The 25,417-nt window shown below is 36.4% G+C and overlaps 1 protein-coding gene across 1 annotated transcript in view; it reads left to right on the forward strand.

Moving 5' to 3' along the window:
* Nucleotides 1-2,346: 2,346 nt before the first annotated feature.
* The window catches only part of LOC134841344 (uncharacterized), a 31,983-nt gene continuing 8,912 nt past the window's right edge, over nucleotides 2,347-25,417 (forward strand). The window contains exons 1-8 of the mRNA XM_063857267.1: nucleotides 2,347-3,938; nucleotides 4,444-4,652; nucleotides 9,942-10,102; nucleotides 11,373-11,518; nucleotides 16,244-16,410; nucleotides 17,262-17,343; nucleotides 22,219-22,389; nucleotides 24,171-24,471. Of these exons, the coding sequence (XP_063713337.1) occupies nucleotides 2,348-3,938; nucleotides 4,444-4,652; nucleotides 9,942-10,102; nucleotides 11,373-11,518; nucleotides 16,244-16,410; nucleotides 17,262-17,343; nucleotides 22,219-22,389; nucleotides 24,171-24,471 (2,828 nt within the window). The 5' untranslated portion in view covers nucleotide 2,347. The remainder of the gene's footprint in view (nucleotides 3,939-4,443; nucleotides 4,653-9,941; nucleotides 10,103-11,372; nucleotides 11,519-16,243; nucleotides 16,411-17,261; nucleotides 17,344-22,218; nucleotides 22,390-24,170; nucleotides 24,472-25,417) is intronic.

Consider the following 25,417-nt stretch of genomic DNA (forward strand, 5'->3'; position numbering starts at 1 on the left):
TTTATTTCAACAAGTTTGAAATTAGCAACCCAATATTGGGATGCTGTCAGGGCTTTCCCAGGTGTTGCGATGTTGGCCTCCATATATGAATAACCAAATCCTTTTAGTACGAGATACGGCAATTTTCGAGATTTTTTAAAAATCTCTAGAAACCTTCAGTTTTGAAAATTTTACAAAATTTAAAATTCTCATCACTGTAATTGGGTGTTGTCAGGGTACTCTGCGAATCTTGCCTCCAAATCTCTGTTCTCAAATCTCTGTAGTTTTCGAGATATGACGTTTTTAATGATTTTTTAAAAAAAGTTTCGAAAAACTTAGATTTAAAAAAGTTCAACAATTTTTTGAAAATCTCGATCTTGTAGTTGAGGGTAATCACATCGGTTGCTAATTTTGCCTCTGAATATGACTACTCACATCCTTGTAGTTATCGAGATATGACGTTTTTTAGAATTTTTTCAAAATTTTCCAAAAACTTAGGTTTAGAAAACTAAAAAAGTTTGAAGATCTCAATCCTATAGTGTGAAACTGTGAGGGCACCCTGAGGGATTGCGAAAATTGCCTCCAAATATGACTGCTCAAGTTTATGTAGTTTTCGAGATATGACGTTTTTTGTGACTTTTTCAAAAAAACTTCCACAAAAATTAAATATAATTTTTTAACTAAATTTGAAATTCTCATCTTTGTAGTGGGGGCTGTTAGAGTACTCTCTGAGAGTATTCTCATATATTGAGAATCTTGCCTCCTAATATGACTGCTCAAATCCTAGTTTTCGAGTTGACGTGTTTTATTTTTTCAGAAAACTTAGATTTTAAAAACTTTAAAAATTTAATATAAATATAAATAATTTTTGAAAAGTATTGAAGTTCTCAACCTTGTAGTTGGGTACTGTTAGGGTATTCTCAGGAGCTTCATGTTGCAAGTTTAGTATCCGATTGCGACTGCTGAAATGCTTTTAGTTTCCGAGATGTGACGTTTGTAATGTCTTTTTTTTAATGTTCAAAGAACTTAGATATAAAAATTTTAAGTTCCTATCTCTATATTGAGGCTTTGTCAGGGCACTCCTTTCGAATTTGTCCTGCAACTATGAGTGCTTGAATCTTGTTAGTTTTTGAGATATGACGTTTTTTGTGTTTCAAAAAAGTTTTCAGAAAGCTCAAATTTAGTTTTTTTTCTTCAAAGTTTGGAATTCCTAATCTGATGTTAGGGGCTGTCAGAGTACTCTCATTGGTGGCAATTTTTGCCTCCAAATATGAGTGCTCAAGTTTTTAATTCTGGAGATATTTCACTTTAAAAAAAAAGAGAATTTCAATTTGAAGTTCTTCAAAATATGAAGTTCCCAACCCTGTAGTTGGGTGCTGTCAGTACTCTCAGAAGCTGCAAATCTTGGGTCCAAATGCGACTGCTCCATTGCTTTTAGTTTCCGAGAAATGGCGTTTTTTTGTCATTTTAGAAATTTTCTACGAACTTAGATATAAAAAAAACAAATTCACAAAATTGTATGGTTTTTCAAAATTTGAATTAAAAAAACTTGAATAACTTAACAAAATTTGAATTCAGCCCTGTACTTGGGTGCTGTCAGGGTACATTCAAAGAATGCAAATATTTTTTCTAATATCTGCGGTTTTGTGAGTTGTCATAAATTCGAAGCACCGAAGGTGCGTTACACGCTAGTTACACACTTATTGCTGATCGTAAAAACTGGCATCCTGGCATTTTCAGACCTAGAAAAAAACTGGTACGATTTTGACGCCTAATTTTGACCATTTTATACAGGGTTGTTTTGGTCATTCTAGTGTGGTCTATGTAACAGTTTCGTTTAAATTCGAAGTAAATGTCAAATTATTCATCCTTGAAAACAGGAATTTTAGGCAAGAATTAGCTTGAAAACCTTGATTTTGCTTTAATTGTGTCCACGAATGTACTTCGGTATGACATTTTTTGGCGTTTTTTAAAAGATTTTGGGTTGGGAAACTGGAAATTTGAGATAAGCAATGAGCGCTATAGTTCATGTTATGCGGTGCCGCGAACTATTCCTGCTCAGAAATCGTTTTTTATTAAATTGGTACAATTATTGCGCTAGCTGACGCGAAATATTTCACTTTGTACTTGGCATTGCACGTGGTTTGAAAAATTGCACAAAAATGGAAAAAAAACTGACTTTTTTCACGACCCAAAATCTTTTCAGTCAGATTAAAGCGCAGTCAGAAAACTCATAGCTTTGCTCTGATTCGAGCAGTCTTGTTTACAGTTTTCATCAAGTTAGCGCTTTTAATGAGCAGAAGTCTTTATTTGTTCTTTTAAAAGTTTTTCTGAAGTGTATGCAGGTTTTGTTTTGCTTTAAGTGCGAATGGAACGGAAAAAGTTTTTTGAGTGTGTTGTGTGCAAGTTGGAGTTTAAGTTCTCTTGTGAGCTGGCCAAGCATTTCTACTCCCATATTCATGTGCTGAAAGAGTTTGTGACACATCTTCAAAGCAACCCCTTGGATTCCTTACACATGGACGCCCTTCAGATGTTAATTCTGAATGAACATTTTTTCCTATGGGATGAAAAACGTGAGCACATGAAATGTATAGTTTGTGAAAATACAAAATGGATGCCAATGTCCAATTACTCCAAACACGTTCGCTTAAAGGATCATCTTCTGAACCTTCGACACAGGTTGGATTCGCTGTACAGGAGGCAATTACCTAGTGATAATGCCAGGAAAGACATTGATTGCCCAGTTTGTCAGGAAAAGTTTGACGAGGTTAGTTTAATAGATCACGTGACGAGCCAGGCACACATTATAGAGGATTTAAACTGCAGTCGTTTTGTGGATAGAATCGTTGACGTTTCCCAAAGCAACGTTGGCAAGTCCCTTCTGAGTGAAATAGATGAGAGAGGCGAACCAGTCCTTATTGGAGAAAATGATGATCCAGAAGACAGGCTTCAGGTTCCGACTGACGATGGCCAATCGGAGAATTCTGATACTGTGACCGAAACAGCGAGTCAGTCCTGCTCAGCATATACTGAATTAAGATCGGAGACTAACGCAAGTAAGTCATGCTCAGCAAATACTGAATTTGACAGCCCTAGAAGTGGAACTAGACCAATGAACTCGGCACCTTCTTTGCGAACTTCAAGTGGTTATGTGTCAGACCATCGCCAAAAACCACCCTCGTTCGTGTATCAGATCTCGGATCCTAACTTGAGAAAAATGACGGAAGAGTGCCTGGAGACAGTACCTATTACAGGACCTGCTCAGAGCGAGCAGTACATCTGCAATATATGCAAATCGAAGTTGAATGGAATCGAGCCAGTAAAGCAACACATGGCTAGTATGCAACATAGAAGAAGGTATACGACAGCTAGAAGAAGCAACGCTGCCAACTTCTCTGGATTGGCATCTCCGTCTTATCACCCTGGATCGGTTCATTCAGCGCCAGCCTTGTCTCAAGTACAGCATGAACAAATGCTGTTTCCTAAGGGACCAGCTTCGGTTGCTGCAGATTCCGGTTATTGCTTGTCGGAGTTTTCCAGGATATCCTCCCGATCAAATCCTGAAAGTGTAATCTCATCTGTATCAACTCACCCGCAGCAAAATAGGATGGGACAACAAAGGGTTTTTCCCGTGCGGCGTGAGTCAACTGGGGTGAAATCTGCGAAGTGTGTGCATTGTGGAACCGAAAACATTTCTGAATTCGACATCTTGCAGCCCCAATCTCTAAATGCTCCTTTGGCCTCGGAGCGAGGTGTGGGAACTGGTTCTGTCGGCGGAGTGAAGTGTGTCGGTTGTGCAGGACAGACATATCCAAATAGAGAGCCATATCAGCAGCCTTTGTACTCTGATTCCCAGAATAATCATCCCACGATAGCTGAAGTTGGAAAAAATCATCCTGGAACAACATACTCGGAACTTCAAACGGCACCTGTGAGAACACCACAACAGATAAATGCGGGCAAGTTGTAAATGTAGTTTTTGCGCTTAAAATTTTGGGAAGTGGCTATGGTTTACACCTCTCTGTCTAAAGCTCAGTGGTTCGAGGCTCAATTGTGCTCGTTCCCAGATCAAAAATGAATCAGAAATAATTGTAAATTTTAACTACGTGAAAGATAGAGACTCTTCGTAAAGAGCTGCAAAGCTCTAATGTTGATCTCTACCGTTGTGGAGAAATTTCTAACGGAATTTAATGGGTATTTGTGTAGTTTCGGGTGTTTGATGGTCTACGGCACAAGTATTATCTTGACCTGGAGCTCCGAGTGGGAATCCCGTACTATCTTTTCAAAAGTATTTTTGATCTCGGCATATTTATGCTTTTCGCATGTTTTTGTATTTTCCCTTTTTGCTGGTTTTTAGAGCTACTGTTTGTCGTTTTTTGCTTGTTTGCGAAGATTATATTCGCCTCTTAGTGTAAATGTGTTGAACTATTTTCTTTTGTTCATTCCTTTTGCTTTTGATTTCAGGAAACGCGAGGTCATCTGGAGGTCAAAGAGCGAGTGCTGGAGGGGGTGGGGGCGGGGCAGTTGGTGGGGGGCTCTCTAGTGGTGTAAGCACAGGCCGTAGCTCCTCAGCGGTTTCCTCTTCGGCAGTTCCCTCAAGTGTGACTAGCAGTGTCCACAGGAACTACAAGCGATGTGATTTGTGTGGAGTGGATTTCACAGATATCAAACATGTTCGTATAATTATAACTATTACTAAAAATTTGACTTTTTTTGATTAATGAAAACGAGATATTTTTTTTTCGAAAGGAAGTTTGAGACTATTTATGAACTTTTTTTTACCCTTGCGATAAGCAAGGGTATTGCAATCGGGTATTCGACTCTTTTTTCCCGTTCATTGTTCACTGGACTCATCTCCTGCATCCTGAACTCATCCATCCACTAGGCCTTGTAATGCAACAGAGATATTTTGAGCTTGTTAGCATTTTAAATATACGGTCTTTTCGAAATCTGTTGTTTATGCTTGCTGTAATAACTCGGTCTGTGCTAACTGGGTTTGTCAAAAAGTTTCATTGTTTTGTTTCTTTTCTTTTTTTCTTGATTTAATAGGTTTTTGCCTCCTTTATATCGGTTTAGTGTCTCTATATTGCGTCGTTTGATGATTGAAAAAATCTTTGTGTGTGTGTATGCATTTTGGGGGGGAGGGGGCGGGTTTTATTAGCTATGGGTTTATTAATTTTTCTCGGTTTAAAGGGTTTCTGCTCTGATATTTTTGGTTTTGTTACCGCTTGTTTTCAATGCTAATTTTCATTGTAATTTTTGTTTATCGCTTTTGCATTGGTTTTTTTTTGTTGCTAGAGTAGATCTAGTTTTTTTCTACTTTCAGTTTTTCGATTATTTCTATTTTTTCGACCATTTTTTAAACTTTCTTTTGTATCGCAAGTGGTGTAAATTATTCGCAATAAGTGTTAATGGTAATAATTTTAAGGAAATTATTTTTCACTAGTTTTTCAAAACTCAAAGGTCTTGCTTTATTGAACAAATTCTTTATGCAAGCAAATGCTTGTTTTATACGAATCCACGTTCTCCCGAACTAAATCGCGTAAATTAGTGCCACTTTCACATAATTGACAAATTGCAGTTTCTGAGAAGCTGGGCTTCAGTAAATACCATTCTCTACATTAGTGGCTGGTATTTGGCGGAAAGCAAATGTACATAGCGCAACTTGTTAATGCAGCTGACTCTAAATCTACAGGTTGTCGATGCAGAGCTCAAAAAGCTTGAAAACTGAAATAATAAGGATAGATTAACCACAATACTACAAATAAAGTAATGAAGATGGTTGCAGCTCAATTAATACGGGTTTTTAAATATAAAAAGACTTTAAGTCAATTAATGGCGATACCAAAATTTAAATACGAAATGATGGATATTTTTAATTGAGCTTCAATTCAACCCCATTTAAACAGATGCACTATCTATGGCTTAATCTCATTGTTGTTGTTTGTTTTGTTTGTGTATGGTTCGTCTACGTGTATTTTAGTATGGTAGAAGCATAATTGATCCAAATTACGAGGAAAGTTACGGAGTAGATGCATGGGGTGGTTGTTTTTATTCAGTCAATCTTCGACTTTTTAGCCGAACGTTTTAGACGCACTTTTTAAAATATCATCTGAAAGATTTTATAGTGAAAATGTGTATATGAAAGTGGCTAATTTGGAATAGTTAACGCGCGAAATGTTGCGTTCTAATGATGCGAATCACTCATTTCACTTGTGAGAGCAAGTGAGCTGTAATCGGAAGTAGACTTTTTTCTCCTATACAACATTTCTCAACTTCTGCTGACATGCTCAGTTCTGCTGTCATGCTCTAAAGCTGACATGCTCTTTTTTGTGAAATGTCAAAAAAAACTTGCTGGTGCATTTGAGGTAGTAATAAATTTTTTCAAATACTTTTATTGAAAAAAATGTTGATTTTTTCCGGATTTGTGATTTTCTTCCTAATTTGTATCGGCTGATGTTTTGTTTTTCGTAAATGCAGGTTATTTTATCTGGTTTATTTTTCAAGCAGTTTCTTTCCAGAGCCTGGATATTTTAAATTTTTTGAAAGTTGAATTGAAAGTGTTTGGTTTTTTTTATTAAACGAATTTGGCTGATGTTATATTGGCTTTGTCTGCTTATTTCTGTAGTTTATTTAAACGGCGAATTTTTTAAGTGTATCAATAGGGATGGGTCGTGAATTTTGTTTTAAGACGATACGAGAGTAAATATATCCCTGTGTAGTTCACATTGCGCGTGGGAGATAAAAGAAAGTCAAAAGTTGGGAGCCAAATGTTTTTCTTTTTCACGTTTGCGATAAGCAAGGGTTTTGCAATTGGGTACTAGAGTTTTTTTTAAGTTCCCGTAAATAAGTTTAGGCACAGAATGGTCAAATGTGTAGGAATGGAACATTTCAGATATGCTCAATTTCAGGCATGCTCAATTGCTTGAAAGTTCAGATGAAACTACCTTCATTTAGGTAATAAGTTTCCGGTGTTAGCTTGTTTTCAAATAAATTTCGTGAAAAAAAAAATATTTTATTTTTGTTCAGATTCGTAGATTGCGGCCTAGTTTCCGTCGGTTCATTTCCCGCTTTTTAAAAAAAGAAATTTGTTTTACTTGGTACTGTTTTTTAGCTTTTTTGTTAAGCATTGATTTTTTATGGATTTTGATTTTGAATTCTTTTATTCTTGTTGAAAGTCTGTAAAATGTCATTTTACCAACTCTGACTTTAAATAATTTTTTTAATATAGTTTTTTCGATTAAACACGTTTGACAAAATCAGGTCTTATTACACTTGCGAGAGCAAGTGTCTTGAAATCGGAAACAAGACTTTTCCACTAGACAACTTTTCTCATTTAACTTTTCTTCAATTTGATTTTTATTGAACTTTCACAATCTTCAGGTTCCTTACCACTTGGCCTAGAGTTAACACCATCGCCTTTGTACCATAAGGTCTGGAGTTCGACTGTCGGTCGGACCTTGTTTGTTTTCAGTATATAAGCAATTGAAAAAATAGTTTTCTGTAAAAGTTGAAATGTTGGAGTTATTCTGCTAAGTTTTTGTTGGCTTATTTGCCAAATCAGAAATCTTATTTGTCCTTTAAGCAACTTTCGATGCAAGTGCAAGTGTTGTTCTTTGTAGGTTCAGGGAGGTGGAATTGAAACTTTTTAAAAAAATCTATTTGGTTTTCGGCTCAACAGTTGTCTGCTCAAAGATTGTCGGCTTAGTTGCCACATCACTATTTCTCTTTTCTTGTGCTGTAGGCAACTTATTTTGTAATTCAAAGTGCAAATGTTAATCAATCTACTCTCAGGTGGAACTTGCAATTGTAAAGATTTTTTCTGAAATCAGATTTTTTTCTGCTCAATTTGTGTCCTGTGGAAAGATTGCCCACTTTATTTTCTCTTCGTAAGTTTTGTTGCGATGCTAATTTTTTTTTTTCAAATTTCTGGCATGTTAGCCTAGAATAACTTCTATCGAGACGTACGAACAACAAGTTTTATGTAGAACTAGTTTTTTTGTTCAACGTTTTTCCATTTTTTGACTTCTTGATTTTTTTATCTTGTGTTTAATCACAAGTGGTGCGAAGCTTCGCTTCGCCTCTGTGTAATTTTTTTTTAATTCAATGGATTTTGGAGCATAAGTTTTTCTTACGATTAAAGGGGAAGAGGGAACATTCAGCGTTTTGATCTGATAGATTAAAGGGGAAGAGGGAACATTCAGGGTTTTGATCTGAAAGTATTCCTAATTTTACATCTCATTTATTCAAACACTTCAATATCCCGGAAAAGACAAGTTTATCTGTTTATTCGAGTTTGTTCCTTCTTTAACTACCGGATAACCTTGTTGTTCCGACTTTCGAAGAAAGTGAGGAATATATAGGCTCGAGTTCTTTATGCCGACCAATGTCCAAACTAACATTACCTCTTTCGTGAGATTAATCCCTGGCTCAACGGGAACCCACGCCGAATGCGCCCACCACCATTAACCTCACACGGCGATTCAAACTGCTCGTTTTAAAATTTGGTGCTGAAAGTGTAACCCGAATTGTTTACGCGCGAAATATAATGTACTTGAAAGTTGTTCCAAATTGAATTGAGGTAAGCTACTTGTTCCGACTTCTTCGAAGAAAGTGACTGATTATTTGTGCTCGGGTTGGTTTTCTTACAAACAAATTTCGACTTAAGAACTAGCAATTGACAATGTTTTTTTTTATCAGCCAAAAGTTGTAAAGGTTTTGTTATCCTGAGATCGAATTTTAAAAGATATTTCCCCTTTGATCTTTTTCGGTAAAGATATTGGGGTTTAAAGGTTGCCCATCTGGCCAATTTGGGACAAAAGGGCATATATTTCGTGCTATTACGCTTACGTGGCGATTTAGTCCGTCTTAAAAATCGTTCCAAATACAAGTGTGGCATGCTATTTGGTCTATTTAATATATGACTGATGGGAAACATAACTTTGTAAATTACGACCATTCAAAAAATTAATGAAAATTTTTCATTTTTTTGTGAAAATTTCGTTATTTCCTTTTAAAATGAACCTTAATCAATAGACATTAAAGTGCAGTCTGAAACTTCAGTGCGTCGCTCTGATACGAGCAGTCTTGTTTCATATGTGCTCAAATTGTCACACAGAGTAGGTGAGTGAGTGAGTGACATACTGACCACTTTGGTCACTCATGAGTGACCAGTCACTTATGGTTACATTTTGGTCACTCTTTGTCTCAAAGTCACCTTTCTAAGAGGTCAACCTACGGAATTGCCCCGTGGGCCATGAACCAACTCAGAAATCAGCTTATTATGAAACGCTCTGCCCTGCATCTAGACGAGACAACTTATAATGGGAAAATTCGCAATGAATTTTGGGTATCCTATGTTGTTTTCAGCCAGAAAACTTCTCGTTACCTTTGTCATCGAACAACTTTTTTAGTTTAATTACAGCTAAATTAATTTTTTGACCGCCTTGAATGTTTTTTTTTGAATGTTGGAGAGCGAAGGTCACTTTTGGTCACTTTTTTATGTTGTTTTGGTCACTTTTTACAAAATTGTGATGGTCACTTTTTACTCTTTCCCCATGTGGTCAGCCTGGTGAGTGAGTGAGTGAGTGAATGAATGAATGAAGAAAATTAACTCTCGGTTAAAAACATTAAATAGCAATTGCTTGCTTCCTAGATGTTATTTTCAAACTAATGAAAAAGGCTGGGTGACTTGAACTGTTTGTGATTTTTGATGCCATAAGTTAAAGATGAAAATTAATTTTAAAATTATTCATCTCTAGACAACCCTGAGTGCAATGATGTTATTAATCATGTTGTCATTTCCCTGCTTTGTTGCTTAGGCTAGACGCCTGAAAACAGACAATTTATTTCTAATGGCGAAGTAGCCAAATGATCTGCATTTTTTAGAAGAGTAATACATAAAGAGTGAGAAATGTTATAAATGTTTTGGAAACAATTTATTGTTTTAATTTGATTATTAGGCGAACGACCACTACAACGGGAAGAAACACCAGAAGAAGATGCTAAGTGTGGATGCCTCTGCTCTGGACGCAATGTCCGGAGGTTCGGGAGACCGAGGCAATGGAGAGCAGGGAGAAGAGACGGCGATTGTTAAGAGCAGCAGTGTGCAGAACTTTAACGAGTATGTAAAGACAGAGTAGTAGATCGGCAATCAGGGCAGGGTTGGATTTGGGGGGAGGGGGCATCGGCAATCAGGGCAATTATTGCTGTCTGTCAGGAATTTAACCCCCTCACAACCAGGGACTCATTAAAAAAATTTTAAAAAAACTAGCGGCCATTAATGGCAAATTTAAAAGATTTTTGAGTACGAGAAAGTTTGGTGTTTCGCGGCTTGACTTAAGCTCACTACAAATTCATTGGCCGAAAAGGTAATTTGTTCTTTCAATAGTCTGGCGCAAAAAATGTGAATGACTACAAGTTTCGAAAATTTGTTTATAATTTATTGGTAGATACCTCAGGAACCCAGTTTTGAACTCCAGGAGAGTAAGTTTTATTAAGAAAGTGTCGGCAATTCTACCATTCTCCTCCCAACATGCCGTTTCAAGTGTCAATGAACGTAGTGAAGACATTTATGTAGGTCGTGATGAGTTTTTCGAGGAATATTTTGCAGGAAATTTGCTCTTCTAAAAATTCCTAAATATCGATTTTTCGCGGTTTATTTTTTTAAATTTCAGTTCATTTCATTTGTTTAACGAAGCCAGACTCATTTTTTTATCAGCAAAATTGTAAATGTATCAAAAAAATTGAACAGATTCTCGTTTCGAAAGTGGATTTTTTGCTTTTTTTTTTTGAAAAAAAATTTCCGACGTAGGCAGTTTGCTCGAGTTGCCGTCGGACCTTCTCTGATACTTCCTATAGATATTTTTTGAGTTTTTTGTCGGTTTAGTTTTTTTTGGTTCCAAAATAATTGGCGGTAGTTTTTTCTTCATGTGCTCAGTCTAGGAAAAAGTTTTAAAAGATGTTCACGCTCAAATTTGATTCGTGATTTGGCGTTTGTTCTTTTTTTTTGCTCAAAGAAGGACAAATAACGCTCTTCAATTACATAATTGGAAATAGCGCAAAAAAACGTCTTTAACTTAAGTTTCGAATGTGGATAATAAATTGAAGATTTTTCAGCGGAATAAAAAAAATTGTCGATGGATTCAATTTCCTAAAATTCGGTTATTTTTATGACAAAAGTACTAATCAAAGAATATAAGAACTTTAACGATATATTTGCCTTCGAAATTTGAAAGTCACTTTATCATTGGCTTGAGTTCATTGACTTTTTTATTGGTAATTTTATTTTTTTTGCAATGACTCTCGGGGCGGAACATTCTTTTGCAACTTGGTTTCATGTTTTTTTTTCACTGATACCGATATCTAAATTTGATGAGTTTTGCTTGATTCAGTTACGACGAGACAGCGAGAACTGTTGAGTTGGAGAAGTACTACAAGGAGAGGGGAGTAGTGGCGACTACTCCGAGACACTACCAGCACGATCTGTTCCGCCGAGTGATGCTGGACGACTACTCTTACTACTGCTTCCTACCAACTGGTATGACATCTTAGTTTGTCTGTTTTTGCGCAATCTCTAGTACCCTGATCAAGATCCGACTCAGATTTTGATCTTCACAGTATCTAAACGAAGCTTAAAAGATGCGATATTTTAGTCAAAATCTTTGAAAAAAAAAACAACTTGACAAAATTGTGTTGTCCCTCCCTACTTTTCTTTCGGAGATCTCGGAAGGGCAGATGGGTCGACAAAATTTTCGAAAATTGTTTTTTTGAAGTCCGCAACCCCACTCGCGAAAATCTCTGATTTATCCTTGGTTATTGTTCATTAATCAAGTAAGGAATTTTTATGGATTTTGATTGTGAAAATTGGTATCTTTGATTTTCTAAGTTCACCTACCATATCAAAAATATCCCTTGGCCAAATCTATTATCTATTATACATTTAAATGCGTGCTTCACCATCTCGCCATGTTTAAGCTTTTTCAACGTATTATTTTTGCATGTTTAACGAAAGAATTTTTGCACGTTCAAGCTATATCGTATATTGCAATGCTTAAGAATTTTTTTTCGATTTTCCAATTTGATTTTAGTGGTTATTTCACCGAGTTTAAAATAAGCAGCCCATTAACGAGATAAGACGATTTTGGTGATTCTTTCAAAAAATTTCAGAAAACTCAAATTACAAAATAATTTAAAAAACTTGAAGTTCCCAACTCTGTAATTGAATACTGTCAGGGTTTTATTTAGGATTGCGAATCTTGCCTCCATTTATGACTGCTGAAATCTTTGTAGTTTTCGAGATATGACGTTTTTTTTGTGATTTTTTGAAAAATTTCCAGAAAATTTGAGTTAATTATTTTTCAAAATTCGAAATTCCCAACCCTGTAGTTGGGTGATTTCAGGGTACTCCAAGAAATTGCAAATCTTGCCTCCAAATGTGACTGTTCAAATCCTTGTAGTTTTCAAGATATGACGTTTTTTGTGATTTTTCAAAAAATTTTCAGAAAACATATTAATTTTTTTTGCAAAATCTTAAATTTCCAACCCTGTAGTTGGGTTCTCTTTGAGTACTCTAAGGTGTTGCAATTCTTGCCTCCAAATATGACTGCTCAATTTTTTGTAATTTTCGAAATATGACGTTTTATGTGATTTTTTCAAAATTTTTTATAGAAAACTTAAAATTATAATTTAATTTTCAAAATCTGAAATTCCCAACACTGTAGTTGGGTCCTGTCAGAGTACTCACAAGGATCGCGAATCTTGCCTCCAATTATGTTTGCTCAAATCCTTGGTGTTTTTGAGATGTAATGTTTTTTGTGATTTTTCTAAATTTTCAGAAAACCTAAATTTAATTTTATTTCAAAATTTGAAATTCCCAACCCTGTAGTTGGGTACTGTCAGGGTACTCTAAGGTGTTGCAATTGTTGCTTCCGAATTGGACTCTTCAGATCCTTGTAGTTTAGAGATATGTCGTTTTTTGTGATTTTTCTTTTAAAAATTTCAGAAAATTTAATTATTTTTTTTTTCATAATTTGAAATTAGTAACTTTGTAGTTGACTGCTGTCAGGGCACTCTCAGGAGTTACTAATCTTGCCATATGCGACTGCTCAAATGCCTTTAGCTTTCGAGACGTGACGTTTTTTTAATTTTTTCAAACTTTCTCCAAGAAATTATCTACAAAGAAATTCACAAAATTTGAAACTACTAACTTGATGAAAACACAACCTTACTGTCAGCGTATACCCAGGCGTCTCAAATCTTGTCTCTAAATTTGAATGCTCAAATCTTTTTAGTTTCCGAGATAAGACGTTTTGTTATGATTTTTTCATTTTTTGTCGGGAATCTTAAGCTTAAACGAAATTTCAAATTCCCAACCGTATAGTAGGGTGCTCTCAGGGGCTTTCAGTGGTTGAAAATCTGGTCTCCAAATTTCTCCAGAGGCCCATTAAGTTTCCGAGATGACACTTTTATGGTTTTTTTAAAATGGGAATTAAAAAAATTAAAAAGTTTGAAATTACCAACACTGTAATTGGGTGCAGTCAGAATACACTAAAAGTTTGCTGATCTTGTTTCCAATATATGCGGTTTTTCATTAGTTGTCGAAAAAATTCGAAGCACCGGAGGTGCGGTAAACGCTAATTTTTCCTGAAGCGCTTGAAAAATTTGATTTGTCATTTGAAATTTCTAAGTCGTTTTTAGGTTTGTTCGAATAGGATCTAGTTGGATTAGAATAGATTGTGGGTTCAGTGCAACAGGGCTTGATTTTAGGTCCTTTGATATTTATAATATACTAAATAACCTGCCCAAAGCATGCAAGTTTGTGGAAGTTTTGTTATTTGCAGATGATGCAAACCTATCGTTGATAGGTTGCCTAATTGATGTTGCCCAATTAGTAACAAATCAAATGATTAATAAGTTATAGACTCAATGAATTTGAAGCTGATTCGAATCTTACATTTGGTTACCCTTGCGATAAACAAGGTTACTGTAATAAGTGTTCCAGTTGCTTCATGATAAATTCAAGGAGCGTTCTGCGCAATTAACGCGCAAAGACCAGGAGTTCGTTTCCAGTCGGTGCCTGTTTCTTGCAAACTGAAAAATTTCACACCATTTTAGACCGTCGGTGGCCTGCTTATCTTTTTCGGATTGGTTCGCGCATAAATGACTTGTGTGAAGTTTCAGCTGTTTTCTGGCATGTCGGAAGCTCCATTTAAAATTCCTAATTGTGAAGGTCATTTTGCTCCATGTTTTTGTAGCAATTTTTATTAATTGCCGATATTTCTTTTCCTTCGCTTTTAATTAGAGTAATTCATTTTAGTATTCACAATGGTGCGAAGCTCAGCTTCACCGCTGTATCTAATTTTAAGTTCACAACAACCAAACCTGACTCAAAATTTCCGTTCAATTTTGATACTGATTTTGTGCAATGAAACCTTGGTAACAAACGTTCAAGTAATACCGTAGCAAAGTTGTAAACATTCTGTAGTACGTTATTTTAGTTTGACTACACGCAGCTGGATCTACTTTATCTGAGATGATTGTTTTTTGTGAGAAAGTAGCTAGATCAGTTATGATGATATTAAGAGTCAATGAACGTAAAGCCGACTCTCATATAGGTTGTGATGATTTTTTAGGTCAAATATTCAAAATTGATCATGCTCAGATTTGATATTTTTGCTATTTGACTTTTGATTTCCTCTTAAGTTCATTTCATTTTTTGTTAAAAGGAAAGCGCACTTCACTATCGAACTGCAAAAATGCTAAGGTCTCCAAAAACGTGTAAGACTTCTAGTTATGAAAGTGGAATGTAATTTTGTAAATTTTTTGCAGCTAAATAAAAAATTTTCTTATCGATCCAGTTTGTTCATTTTATATTCTTTTTTAAATAAACAAAGTGTTAATCATGAATTGTTAAAGAAATTCATTGAGCTTTAAGGCCATCTATTTTCTTTGAATTTTATTGCGATTTTTTTCAAGCCAGTGTTTTTTATTCTGTTTAGTCGTAACGAATGCTTTTTCCGCGCACCCTTGTATGGGGAGTGTTAGGTAGTGCCATTTGAGGCTGTTTAGACAGCGCGTGGGGTCCACCACTTGAAGGCGGCACTTCTCAACCCTAACGAATAATTTTTTTTAGCTGTAACTTAATTAAAAAGCTGGCAGTAGTTTTGAATACATATAATTTATTCAATTGTTTTGTGCGTCTTTTGTTCGTTTAATGTGATCAGGCCTATTTGTGCCGATAATTTTAAAAATGTGGAGGAACTTTGTATATGGGTGTGTTCTAATTTTTTTCTTTTTTTTCACGCAAAATCAGGAACCACAAATAATCATTAAAATGGGTCGAGTGATATATCATATCAAAGCACATTCAGTCCTGATTCGAACGACAGTAAAATTTTAGAAAAATCTTTTTCAGTGTCGAGAAAAACCTGTATAAAATTTTTTATTTTTGGTCTAATTTCGAGCTAATAAGGTGAGTGTGCAGGCTTATTTAAGCTTAAATTAAGAAGTGAAAGTTAAGTTTCACTCAAGTAATATTTGTTTTTGGAGTTTTTTAGCGTCTTTTGAGGAGTTAACAACTTCAAAAAATGAAAAAAAAATCTGTTTTTTTTTAATGTTTATACGTTTTTTTTTCGGTTTTTTAACCACTTCCTTACAAAAACTGTTTTTCCAATTGGTATTTTTTTTACTATGACTGTTGCATTTGCCTATTTTTTTTTGTTCAGATTTATTATACCACACAGAAAAAATGACACTAATTTTAAAAACAAATTGTATTTGTTAAGACTATGGTCGGAACATTCTGTGCTACTTGCTCAGTAACCGGCTATCCTAATTCAATTCTACCTTTTATTCTCTAAAAAACTACGTCTACAAGAAAAATGATTCCAAAATTTTGTCAGCCAATTCTCAAGGTCTACAAATTTGATTATCCAAGCTCTTCTTCATTGTCAAAAGACACTGCTTCTTAACTGGGAAATATGGTGTTTTGATTCACTAAAAAATAGCTCACACCTCAAAATTATTAAGAGTCGGCGCGGAATCTGCCTTTAAAGCAATTTCAGAGCCAGCTATTCAAAAAGGTTGTGGGTAGTGAATTTCATCAGCGGGCAATATCTTTTTGAAACCGAATAAAAAACCTCTTCATAGGTGGTTTTCTATTTTTCCGAGAGTTTTATCTGTCTTAGAGTTTGCGAGTAGAGAACTTCATAGGCGGAGCAGAGTTAACTTGCACAGTTATGATGACTATTTTTGAATGTGATAGGTCTGGGGAAGACGTTGGTGGCCTGTCTGATCATGCGAGAGATGCTGGAGTTGAATTGGGGTCAAAGAGGCAAAGTGTTCTTCGTAACCGACAAAGTTCTGCTCACTTTACAGCAGATGCAGTACATTCGAGACCAATTCAAAGCCCAGAAATCTCACTACATTAAGGTAAAAGTTGTCCCTGCCTCCACCAAGGAACCAGCCTCCACCGGTCCATTATCCTTGATTACAGGGGCGGATTTAGGGGGGGGGGGACGCCTCCCTCAGGGATTCGACCCCACTGCCCACCCAAAGGGTCCCCCTTTGTACTATTTTGAGATATCCATTTTTGGCTGACTGACCCTAAACTTTTTCCAAAGGCGCCTTCGGTGCCAAAATATACTAATTTTGACGGGGAGCGCGCGCCGAAAAAACGCAATTTTTTTGTTAAACTTTTCCATAAAGTGCCTCAAAACTTTGCGGAGCAGAAAATTTGGCCATAACAGGGTCTTTTTGTGCTTTGACTGAGCTCGGAAAATCAATTTAAACTACCTAAAAAAAGGTCGACAAGATTTTCGAATGTTTTTTGAAAATCCGCCCCCCTCGAGAAAATCCTAGATCCGCCCCTTTTCTTTAAAATTCAAAGTTTTTTCAAAAGACAAGATTTTTTCAAAAAGTAAGTCTTTGAAAAAATCTCAAGTATTTTTTTTGTGTACTTGCGTTCATTGACTTTTTTCAAAGTGTCTGTTGGCTATGTTTCGTTATCGTCACTATCGAAAAATCATCTCGTTGGATGGCTGAATGATGTAGGGGCTCGGGCCCGCAAAAGACGAATTTGAGTTCTGGGTCTCTAAATTTTGTGTAGTACTGAAAATGCTTTTTTAAATTGAAAAATGCTGCTGACACGTTTGTATAAACTTACCTTGTTGCTGGGTTCTACATAAATATTATCAAACTTTACTCCATACGACACTTATTGTCTGGTTTTGATTTTCTTATTCGGTGAAGTAGACGTTCAATTTTTTCGTGTTATGTTGTAGGTGGCAGCTTCGTGTGGTGAACGTATTGAGACAGAGAAGAACGTCAATATACGCGATCATCATATCTTTCTCTTCACTGCTGGTACAAAAACATATGCACATACATAGAAGTATATTGAATTGAAAAGGACGTCTTCAACTATAAAAAAAAAATGGTACTCACACCGCTCTAATGTTAACCTTGAGTCTGTTTAACGACGTCCGTATCTGACCGATGAATCACGTGTAGATACTGATTACGAGTGAGAATCACGCGCCAATTAAGCATTTTTTGGTATAGAACCTCAGAAAATAATCGCATAAAAACCGAATCTGTGGCGAATTATCTTGAATAACGAACACAATTTTTTTTACGGAAATCTGTAAGTTGGCCGCATTAGGCTTCCCAGTAGAATGATTGAGATCTATGAACTGGAAATTTCCCACCGTCGAATACTTGATGATGGTGTTTATTTAGCGAGGATGATGGTTTGCTTTTTTTCCTCGTGACAAAGATAAAAAGTTGGCCTCCGTTTTTGTCTTTAGTTTCATAATTTTGTTTCATGATTTGAAATTAACCCAAATCCATAGGTTAATCGAGGTTAATGCGTTCAGAGGTTTGCCGTAAACGCTATCTTGTAAAATATTATACGGTATTATTCAATCAAAATCACTGATAAAAAAATTTCGTAGCTCGCTGGAAAGCTTCTTTTGTCAGCGATTGAGGATCTTGGACTGCTTTTTGCTATGTGTAATTTACCCGTAAAAGTTTAAAGGAAGAGTCCTTGACCTCACACAAGCAACCTTATGGTGCTTCAGCGCCGAGAAATCGCGGCCCTCATCACCTGGTTCAAAATTTTTGTGTACTATTTGAGGTGGACAAAAAATGCACGAAAGTTTTGACAAAAAGGGTCTTATTGTTTTAAGAGAGCTTGGCTACCTATCCTCTTCAGGTTATTGAATGAAACAACTTTATAACTTCAGCTCTAAAGACAAACTTTGACTGACGTTAGCCGGTGAATACCAACTTTACAAAAACAGGCACCTGCGACATTCACCCAAAATAATTCATCGATTTTTTTTCCACCTTAATGGCAAAAACACAACCGAGGAACCTCTAGACTATCTTGTACAGCAATTTAAGAAAACTGAAGAAAATGGAATCACTGCACGCAACAAAAACTACAGAAACGACAACAATCTTGCTCTCCAAATCTTGGATAAAACAGCAAGCAAGACGTGTAAACGATACGAAATAGTTCATCCCTGGAAACCAAGCTCAACTCTCAGCAATAACTACTATGTAGCTCTGAAACAAATGCAATCCCAGCAGAAAAGACTCGCAAATGACCCCGATCTACAGAAATCATACGAAAAGACATTTATTACGGACCTGGAAAAATCTTACGTGCAGCTGCATTTTTATACCCAGCAAGTACCTTCTAGGTTGTAGTACCTCTCTCACCACGAGGTTGCAAATCCTAACAAGCCAAGAAGGGTAGGGCGTATTGCCATTATACGACACTACCAGTTTTCAAGACTGATCTTTGGAGCATCTTGCTCTTCTTTTTGTGCTATCTACATTATACAAAAATATGTTAAAGACAACGTTGCCAAGTTTCCGCTGGCATGGAATCTTTCAAGACAAACTTATGCATAGACGACTACATTCACTCAACATCCTAACCCAACGACGCGCTGGAATCTGCTTTCTTAACTAAAGCAGCCCTAGAACTACTAGAACTACTTGAACAAGGCGGATTCAGACTATCGAACTACACTAAGGTATTTCACGGTATACTAGACTCGGAAAGGGAGATACCCAAGCAAGCAACTAGAGTTCTAGGACAAAAATGGAATATGACAACCTCTACATAGAGCTTCCAAACGCAATTAGTTGGGATGCCCAGGAATACATACAATGAACAGCTTGCCTGTTGTTCTCAATTTACTAGCACCAGTGACCGTACTGTTCGACGCAACTTTGCAAGCAACTTGGACGTTAGACAATTCTTGGGACTCATGACTACCCGCTAACAGTCACAAAAAACTACAAGAGCTACAAAACCTGTTTTTGACTATGAAGACTATCACTCTCTCTCTCCCTCGAAAACCTTTAAACCGGGAATTACCAACACGAGGTAGTGTTCAACTGCATACGTTTACAGATGCTTCCTTGATAGGAATGTCAACGCTCGTATACATAAGAGTTGTTTCTAATTTAGAGCTTAATGAAAAACTATTGGACTTCGAATAGTCGCATATGCTAAATTACACCTTCAGCGTAACGTTGATCCTGACGTACACATGTGGACAGACGTTCAAGTAGTAATTGAGTTTATTAACCGAATAATTTTGTTGCAAATGGTCTAGCCGAGGTAAACGCTACGGAAAAACAGTACTTGGCACCATGTATTGTTTGATTTGAAACCTTTTTATCATGGCACTCGGGGACTATAACTAAAAGACGTGGAATCAAAATGGTTAGCAGCCCTATCGTTTTTGAAGTTGTAATCAACTCAATGCCAGTGAAGTCTCCCGTCCGTCCGTAACAGATACCAACATAATTACTTTGATCGCCTCAGTCTTTGAAATCATTCGTTTTTCATCGTTGAACAAGGTATTCTTTACCATTGCCCCAATTTTCAGTTCTTTCACAAAATTTAAATCATCGTCGGAGAACGACTTAGACTACAACGACAAACATCGACTTGAACAATAACATTCAACTAGCAAACAAATAGAACATGCGCGGAATTTCATCATCGTATCAACACAGCGAGAATCTTTCAGTGGAATGATCAAAAATCTGCAACAGAAGCGACGCCTCAAGGTAAAGAACAAACTGATTCAACTCAACCCATACCTAGACCAGAAAAAAGTGCTTCGTTCTCGCAGTAGGCATGAGTTTTCTCCAACCAGGGACGGTGAATCACGTCACCGGCTAATTCTTACAGCAGCTCATCCAACAGCTCATCATTCATTTTATCTACAGCACCCGCACCAGGTTTGCTTGCATCGAGGACTCGAATATGTCAAATCATTTGTGCATCTGCGCTACCACATCATTGGGATACGACAAGCTCTTCGTTCAATCGCTCATCACTGTTTTCTGTGTCGACGATACAAAGGAGGCAGCATCCAGATCATCCTGGCACCGGTACCACCAAAACGATACCCCGATGAAAATAATATTTCCCATTCACCAACACAGGAGTAGATTATTTTGGCCTTTAGAAATTGAGAAACATCACGGAATTATTTTTACCTGTCTGGCAACTCGAGCAGTTAACTTTAAGAAATGTCCAGATCTGACCACTGATTCAATGATCAATGCAATGAGTCGGTTTACAGCTAGAAGGGATTTTTTTTTAAATCTTTGTTCATCAAAAGTCGCTTTAATCGAGCCATTTGAAGCAGCAGCCAAAAAAAAAGCGACAACGAATAAATAATTTTTTTGGAGCCTCCAACCAACTAAAAGACGCCCTGAAAATAGCTGACACTGGAGCCTGGTCTTTCAAACTACAACGGTAAATCAGAGAACAATCTTCATCATTCTTGGATCGCGAAAGCTCACACTTGATGTCTTAAGACAATTCTAATCCAAATTATACCGAATTCGAGACCTCTGACAATTGTAGCGGACTACCCAGAAATTGACTGACAACAAATCACTTTCTCATTCAACGACACTTAAGCAGCCCTTCACCGAGAGTATTTGACGACAGCGTACCACTGACATACAATAAATGGACCCAAGTTCAACAGGTGATGAAGCAACGGGTATTGGACAGGTAGATTGGACGTGTAGAGGAGGAAAACCCACTAAAAGATGGCTGAGCCCGAGTGGTGAACGTCAGAACGGCTTACGGCACATTCGACCGCCCCGCTACCGCTCTTTTTAAGGTTTTTTGATTTTTTTTGATACGTCTTTTTGCGCCGTTTCTAGAAAGTTTGCGTCCACGGGAGTATGTTGCCGAAGCAATTACCTTTTTTCCAATTTTTGTAATTCAAAAGTCGCTGTAATCAAGCCTCTATACTCTCTCTGATATAATCACTCTTGAAACAAATCAAAATATAAAAGTTGACGCTTGGAGCCGTCTTTTGATGTAAATTGAAAAGTCCATTGTGTTTCAAGCAGCAGTAGAAAATTTTTTTGAATGTTTTATTATTGAGCGTTTCAACTTTGGGACTCTTTTGCTTACTTAGAATAAATGCTTTGATCCAATAAAGAAGGAGCAAAAGTTAATTGCGAAGTAAACTCAATGGTCTACAGACATATAGCCCCCTTTAGTTTTCATGGCACTTTCGTCCCACTCGCATATTCGCCTTTTATATTTTTGCCGCTGAATTTCGAAGTGCAAAATGCGTGAGAGGCAAAACTTGCCGCATTCAAACTTAATATAGGTTGAATTAACTGTAGTTTACCCTAGAAATAATTTTAGAAGACAAATAAGACGGTTTTTGTTCCGATCATTAAAAATAATAGTTTTTTTCTCTTTTTTTTTGTTTTCCACGCTAAATCAGGTACCACAAATAATCGAATTGAATCGAGTGATACATCATATCAAAGCCCTTTCAGTCGTGATTCGAACGACTTTTGAAAATCTTGAAAAAGTTTATTTAAAGCAAACGGGCAGCCTGTAATAGGCTTATAATTCAAGTTATCTCATGAAAAATTATGTTTTTTTTTGTAGTAAATTATATTTCGAAATTTCTTTTAACTCATTCTTTGGAACAAAATTGAAAAAAAAATCTTCTTTTTAGCGAGAAAACTGTTGTCAAATGCATCTAAGCTATTATTAGTATCAAAATTCTAGGCTTTCCTTTAGATTCTCATCACACCACGAATTAAAAAAAACGACGCAATTTGAAGAAAAGAATGAGCTGTTTTATTTTTTTTGTGGTCGGAGCTTTCTGTGCTACTTGTACAGCAACCGACTATCCTTATTGCTATGTGAATGTTTTGCCTGCTTAGAGTTCCTGCGCGTGCGGCTCCAGAGACGGGAGGCATTCAATTGGGGAGATGTGTGTTGTGTTGTGTTCGACGAAGTCCATCATTGCGACGCCAAACACCCCTACAATGCTTTGGTGCAGGAGTTCCATCTGCCCCTTGTGCATGCGGAGAAACCACACCCGAAACTCATAGGTAACGCCAGTTGAAATAGTCTTTCAATATAATGGCTTTAACTTGAACATATACTTTTGTGCCTCAATTGCAGCGAAGCGCAGGTTCGCCTTTGTCTTAGAGTTTTTGTATTCAAAATAGTGAAAAGTTGTCACGTTTCATTTTCTGTTTTGGTGCCTTAATTTTGACTTTTGTTCAATTCATTTTCCAAATGGACAGCAACTTTTGTCATTCAGTGAGTCGGTCATGTACAAGAGTCTTTTAAGTACGAACAAAATGCTGAAAAAATTTCATCAAATTTAACACTTGGGACTATTTAGTGATGATTTTTTTTACAGATGATCAATACTTTTGTAATGACCTTTTGGGTACCTTTTTCGGTTTTGTTGTGTATTGATTTTATCCGATAGCCGCAAGGATTGAGAAACCACTTTCGCGTAGGTTGGTTTTTGTCATGCGGTTTCTGGTTTTTCTTTAGAAAGCTAATAGGGAATCAGTGTATTGTCGCATGTCACAAAAAACTGGATTTCTTAACAAAAGAAATCGTGCATATATCGGAACAAGGCTGCTCGTATCAGGGCAAAGCCCTGAATGTTCCGACTACCTATAAACTGGTCTCGAATAATTTTTGATAAATTAAATATTGACCAACTATCACTTTTAGACTGATAAAATCAAATTTAAAAATTTGAGTTGTGTATGGAATTAATAAAACCATTGACCTTGCGTCAGTTCATTTTGGAGCGATTTGAAGTGCGAGATAATTCGCAAGCGTAAATCATAGTAGGAATTCGGCGGGCCCTATGAAGCTCCAGGGTTCGATCCCACGGGGGAAAAATTCTTTTGAATTTAAAAAAAAATCACCCCGACCTTATATTCCTCATTTTCATCAAAAGTCGGAACAACTAGTCTGCTCGTATCAGGGTAAGGCCTACCATTTTGACTGCCTTTTAACCTTTATGGAATAGAGTTCGCTTCAAAAATTTGATGAAAAGTTTGAAAAAAAAAGATTTTTTTTTTTCGAAAACCATCCCCCACAAGCCATTTCGAAAACCATTTAGCATCTATCATTATTAATTAGACCAAAAAGCATGCCTTAATTCAATTGGAAACGATTTCTAAGACGGATTAAATATCCGGTTACCTCTTAATGGCACGAAGTATATCGCGCGTTAATTATCACAATTTGGCTGAATTGGTTATCTTTAAACTCCCATAACTTTACGAAAAAAATTACAGGCGAAATATCTGTTTAAATTTTAACCTGGGGCAAATATACTTTTGGGATGATAAAAAAATTTTGTTCAAAAATTGAACAAAGACGAAGTTTGTCTGGAGAAAAAAAAACAGTTTGCACTTTTTGAGTTCAATTCAAATTCATCTGCTGAAAGTTAAGTAAATTGCGCTCTTCAATTATAAAAGCGAAAATGGCGCAAAATTTATGTGACCAATTTCTAGTTTTAAAAGTGGGTTTTAAATTTAAGAGTTCCCATCGGAGTAAAAAGTTTACCCATTGATCCAGTCATCTTGAGTTGGGCTAGTTTTCAGAAAAAAGTGCCAATCATGGACATATCTTGAAATTCAAATTCTTGAACCTGATTTATTCATAATCCAATCTTCTGTTGGCTGTTTATAATTTTAAGGATATAATATAAAAGGAAAATCATTTCGATCGGCTCGTGTGAACAAAGCCTCAGCCTGTAAATTCTGCAGGTTTTTCTAGTTTGTCAAAAGTCAATTCGAAATTGGTATAAAATAGCTAAATTCTGCTTTATGATAATTCGTGTGTGTACGTCTGGTAGGTCTGACTGCGAGTCCGGCCATAGACAAGACAGGAGCTGAGAAGACGATGGAGGTGCTAAAACAGAGACTGAACATCTTCGGAAGAGCTCGACTAGTTACGGGGGATAAAGAGGAATTGACAGAGTATGTGGTGATGCCTAACATTAGTTACAAAATGCAGAACACTTCTCAGAACTACCTGGAGTTCGCAGAAGCAGCGGCAGTTGTGATAGACGTGTTTATAGCAGACAATCTGTCTACGGGTCCAATGTCAGTCAGACTCACGAAGAAGATCACAGACCTCTGTCAAGTGGGCAAAAGGTTAGACGCCTCCAAATATAGTGAACCAAAGAAAACGAAAAATAACCAAAAAAACACATGAAGTTCATAAACTGGGGCACAAACGCGTTTCTCCGTGATGAGCTAAACAGCTCGTATATTGGTCATTTCCCGGAGTTGTCTTGGCCTCGCCATTTTGCCCAAATAGTTTTTAGTACCCATCTGGGCGGAATGTAGCTTTTTGACGGGATGATAGCAAAAGTATATGGATTTTTTGCGGTAACCAATATACTCCTAAATGTTGGCGGGAATACAAAGTTTTTTAAGAGCTCAATTTTACAAACCTAAAAACATGCGATTATTGTTTTGTAAACTTCGCTTTAGATGAACTTGTTGAATTATGAGTGTGCTGGAAATTCGTAGAATTGTGGCTAATCTCGAAAAACCTACATGTTTTGGAAAAATATGAAGCTTATCTCAGTCTTTTTGCATGGCCGTTTTTAAATGCCGGAACACTAGCAAATGTTTTTTCATCGCAAGTAGGGCGAAATTCCGCTTCGCATTTGTGTAAATTTAAGGTCGATATATTTTTCAACCTCTTACGATGTCCTGATTTCATTTGAAAAAAGTACTCGAAGTTTTACTTCCTTCTCACTTTGAGGTCGGAATAATAAAAAAAAATTCACTTATTGTTCAAGTAGCACAGATTGTTTCAACCATATGCATCTTCGGTGTTTGATTTCTTTGTAAGTTTCAGTTCAATTTCTTCTGCAAAAGAAGGTTAAGTTACGCTTTTCAGTAGCAAAATGGCCCGAAGAAACGTGAATGACTTTTGTTTTCTAAAGTGAGTTTAAACTTCCTAAATTCCTTGTGGATTATTAAAGATTTAGGATAGAAGAGGCTGCAAAATTTAGCTTCCCAAATTAATTACTAATCTGTTACAGGTTTACAAAAACATCTTTTTAAGTGTAAATACTTTTTATATTTT

The sequence above is a fragment of the Symsagittifera roscoffensis genome, chromosome 3 (assembly GCF_963678635.1).
Source record: "Symsagittifera roscoffensis chromosome 3, txSymRosc1.1, whole genome shotgun sequence".
Lineage (NCBI taxonomy): Eukaryota > Metazoa > Xenacoelomorpha > Acoela > Convolutidae > Symsagittifera > Symsagittifera roscoffensis.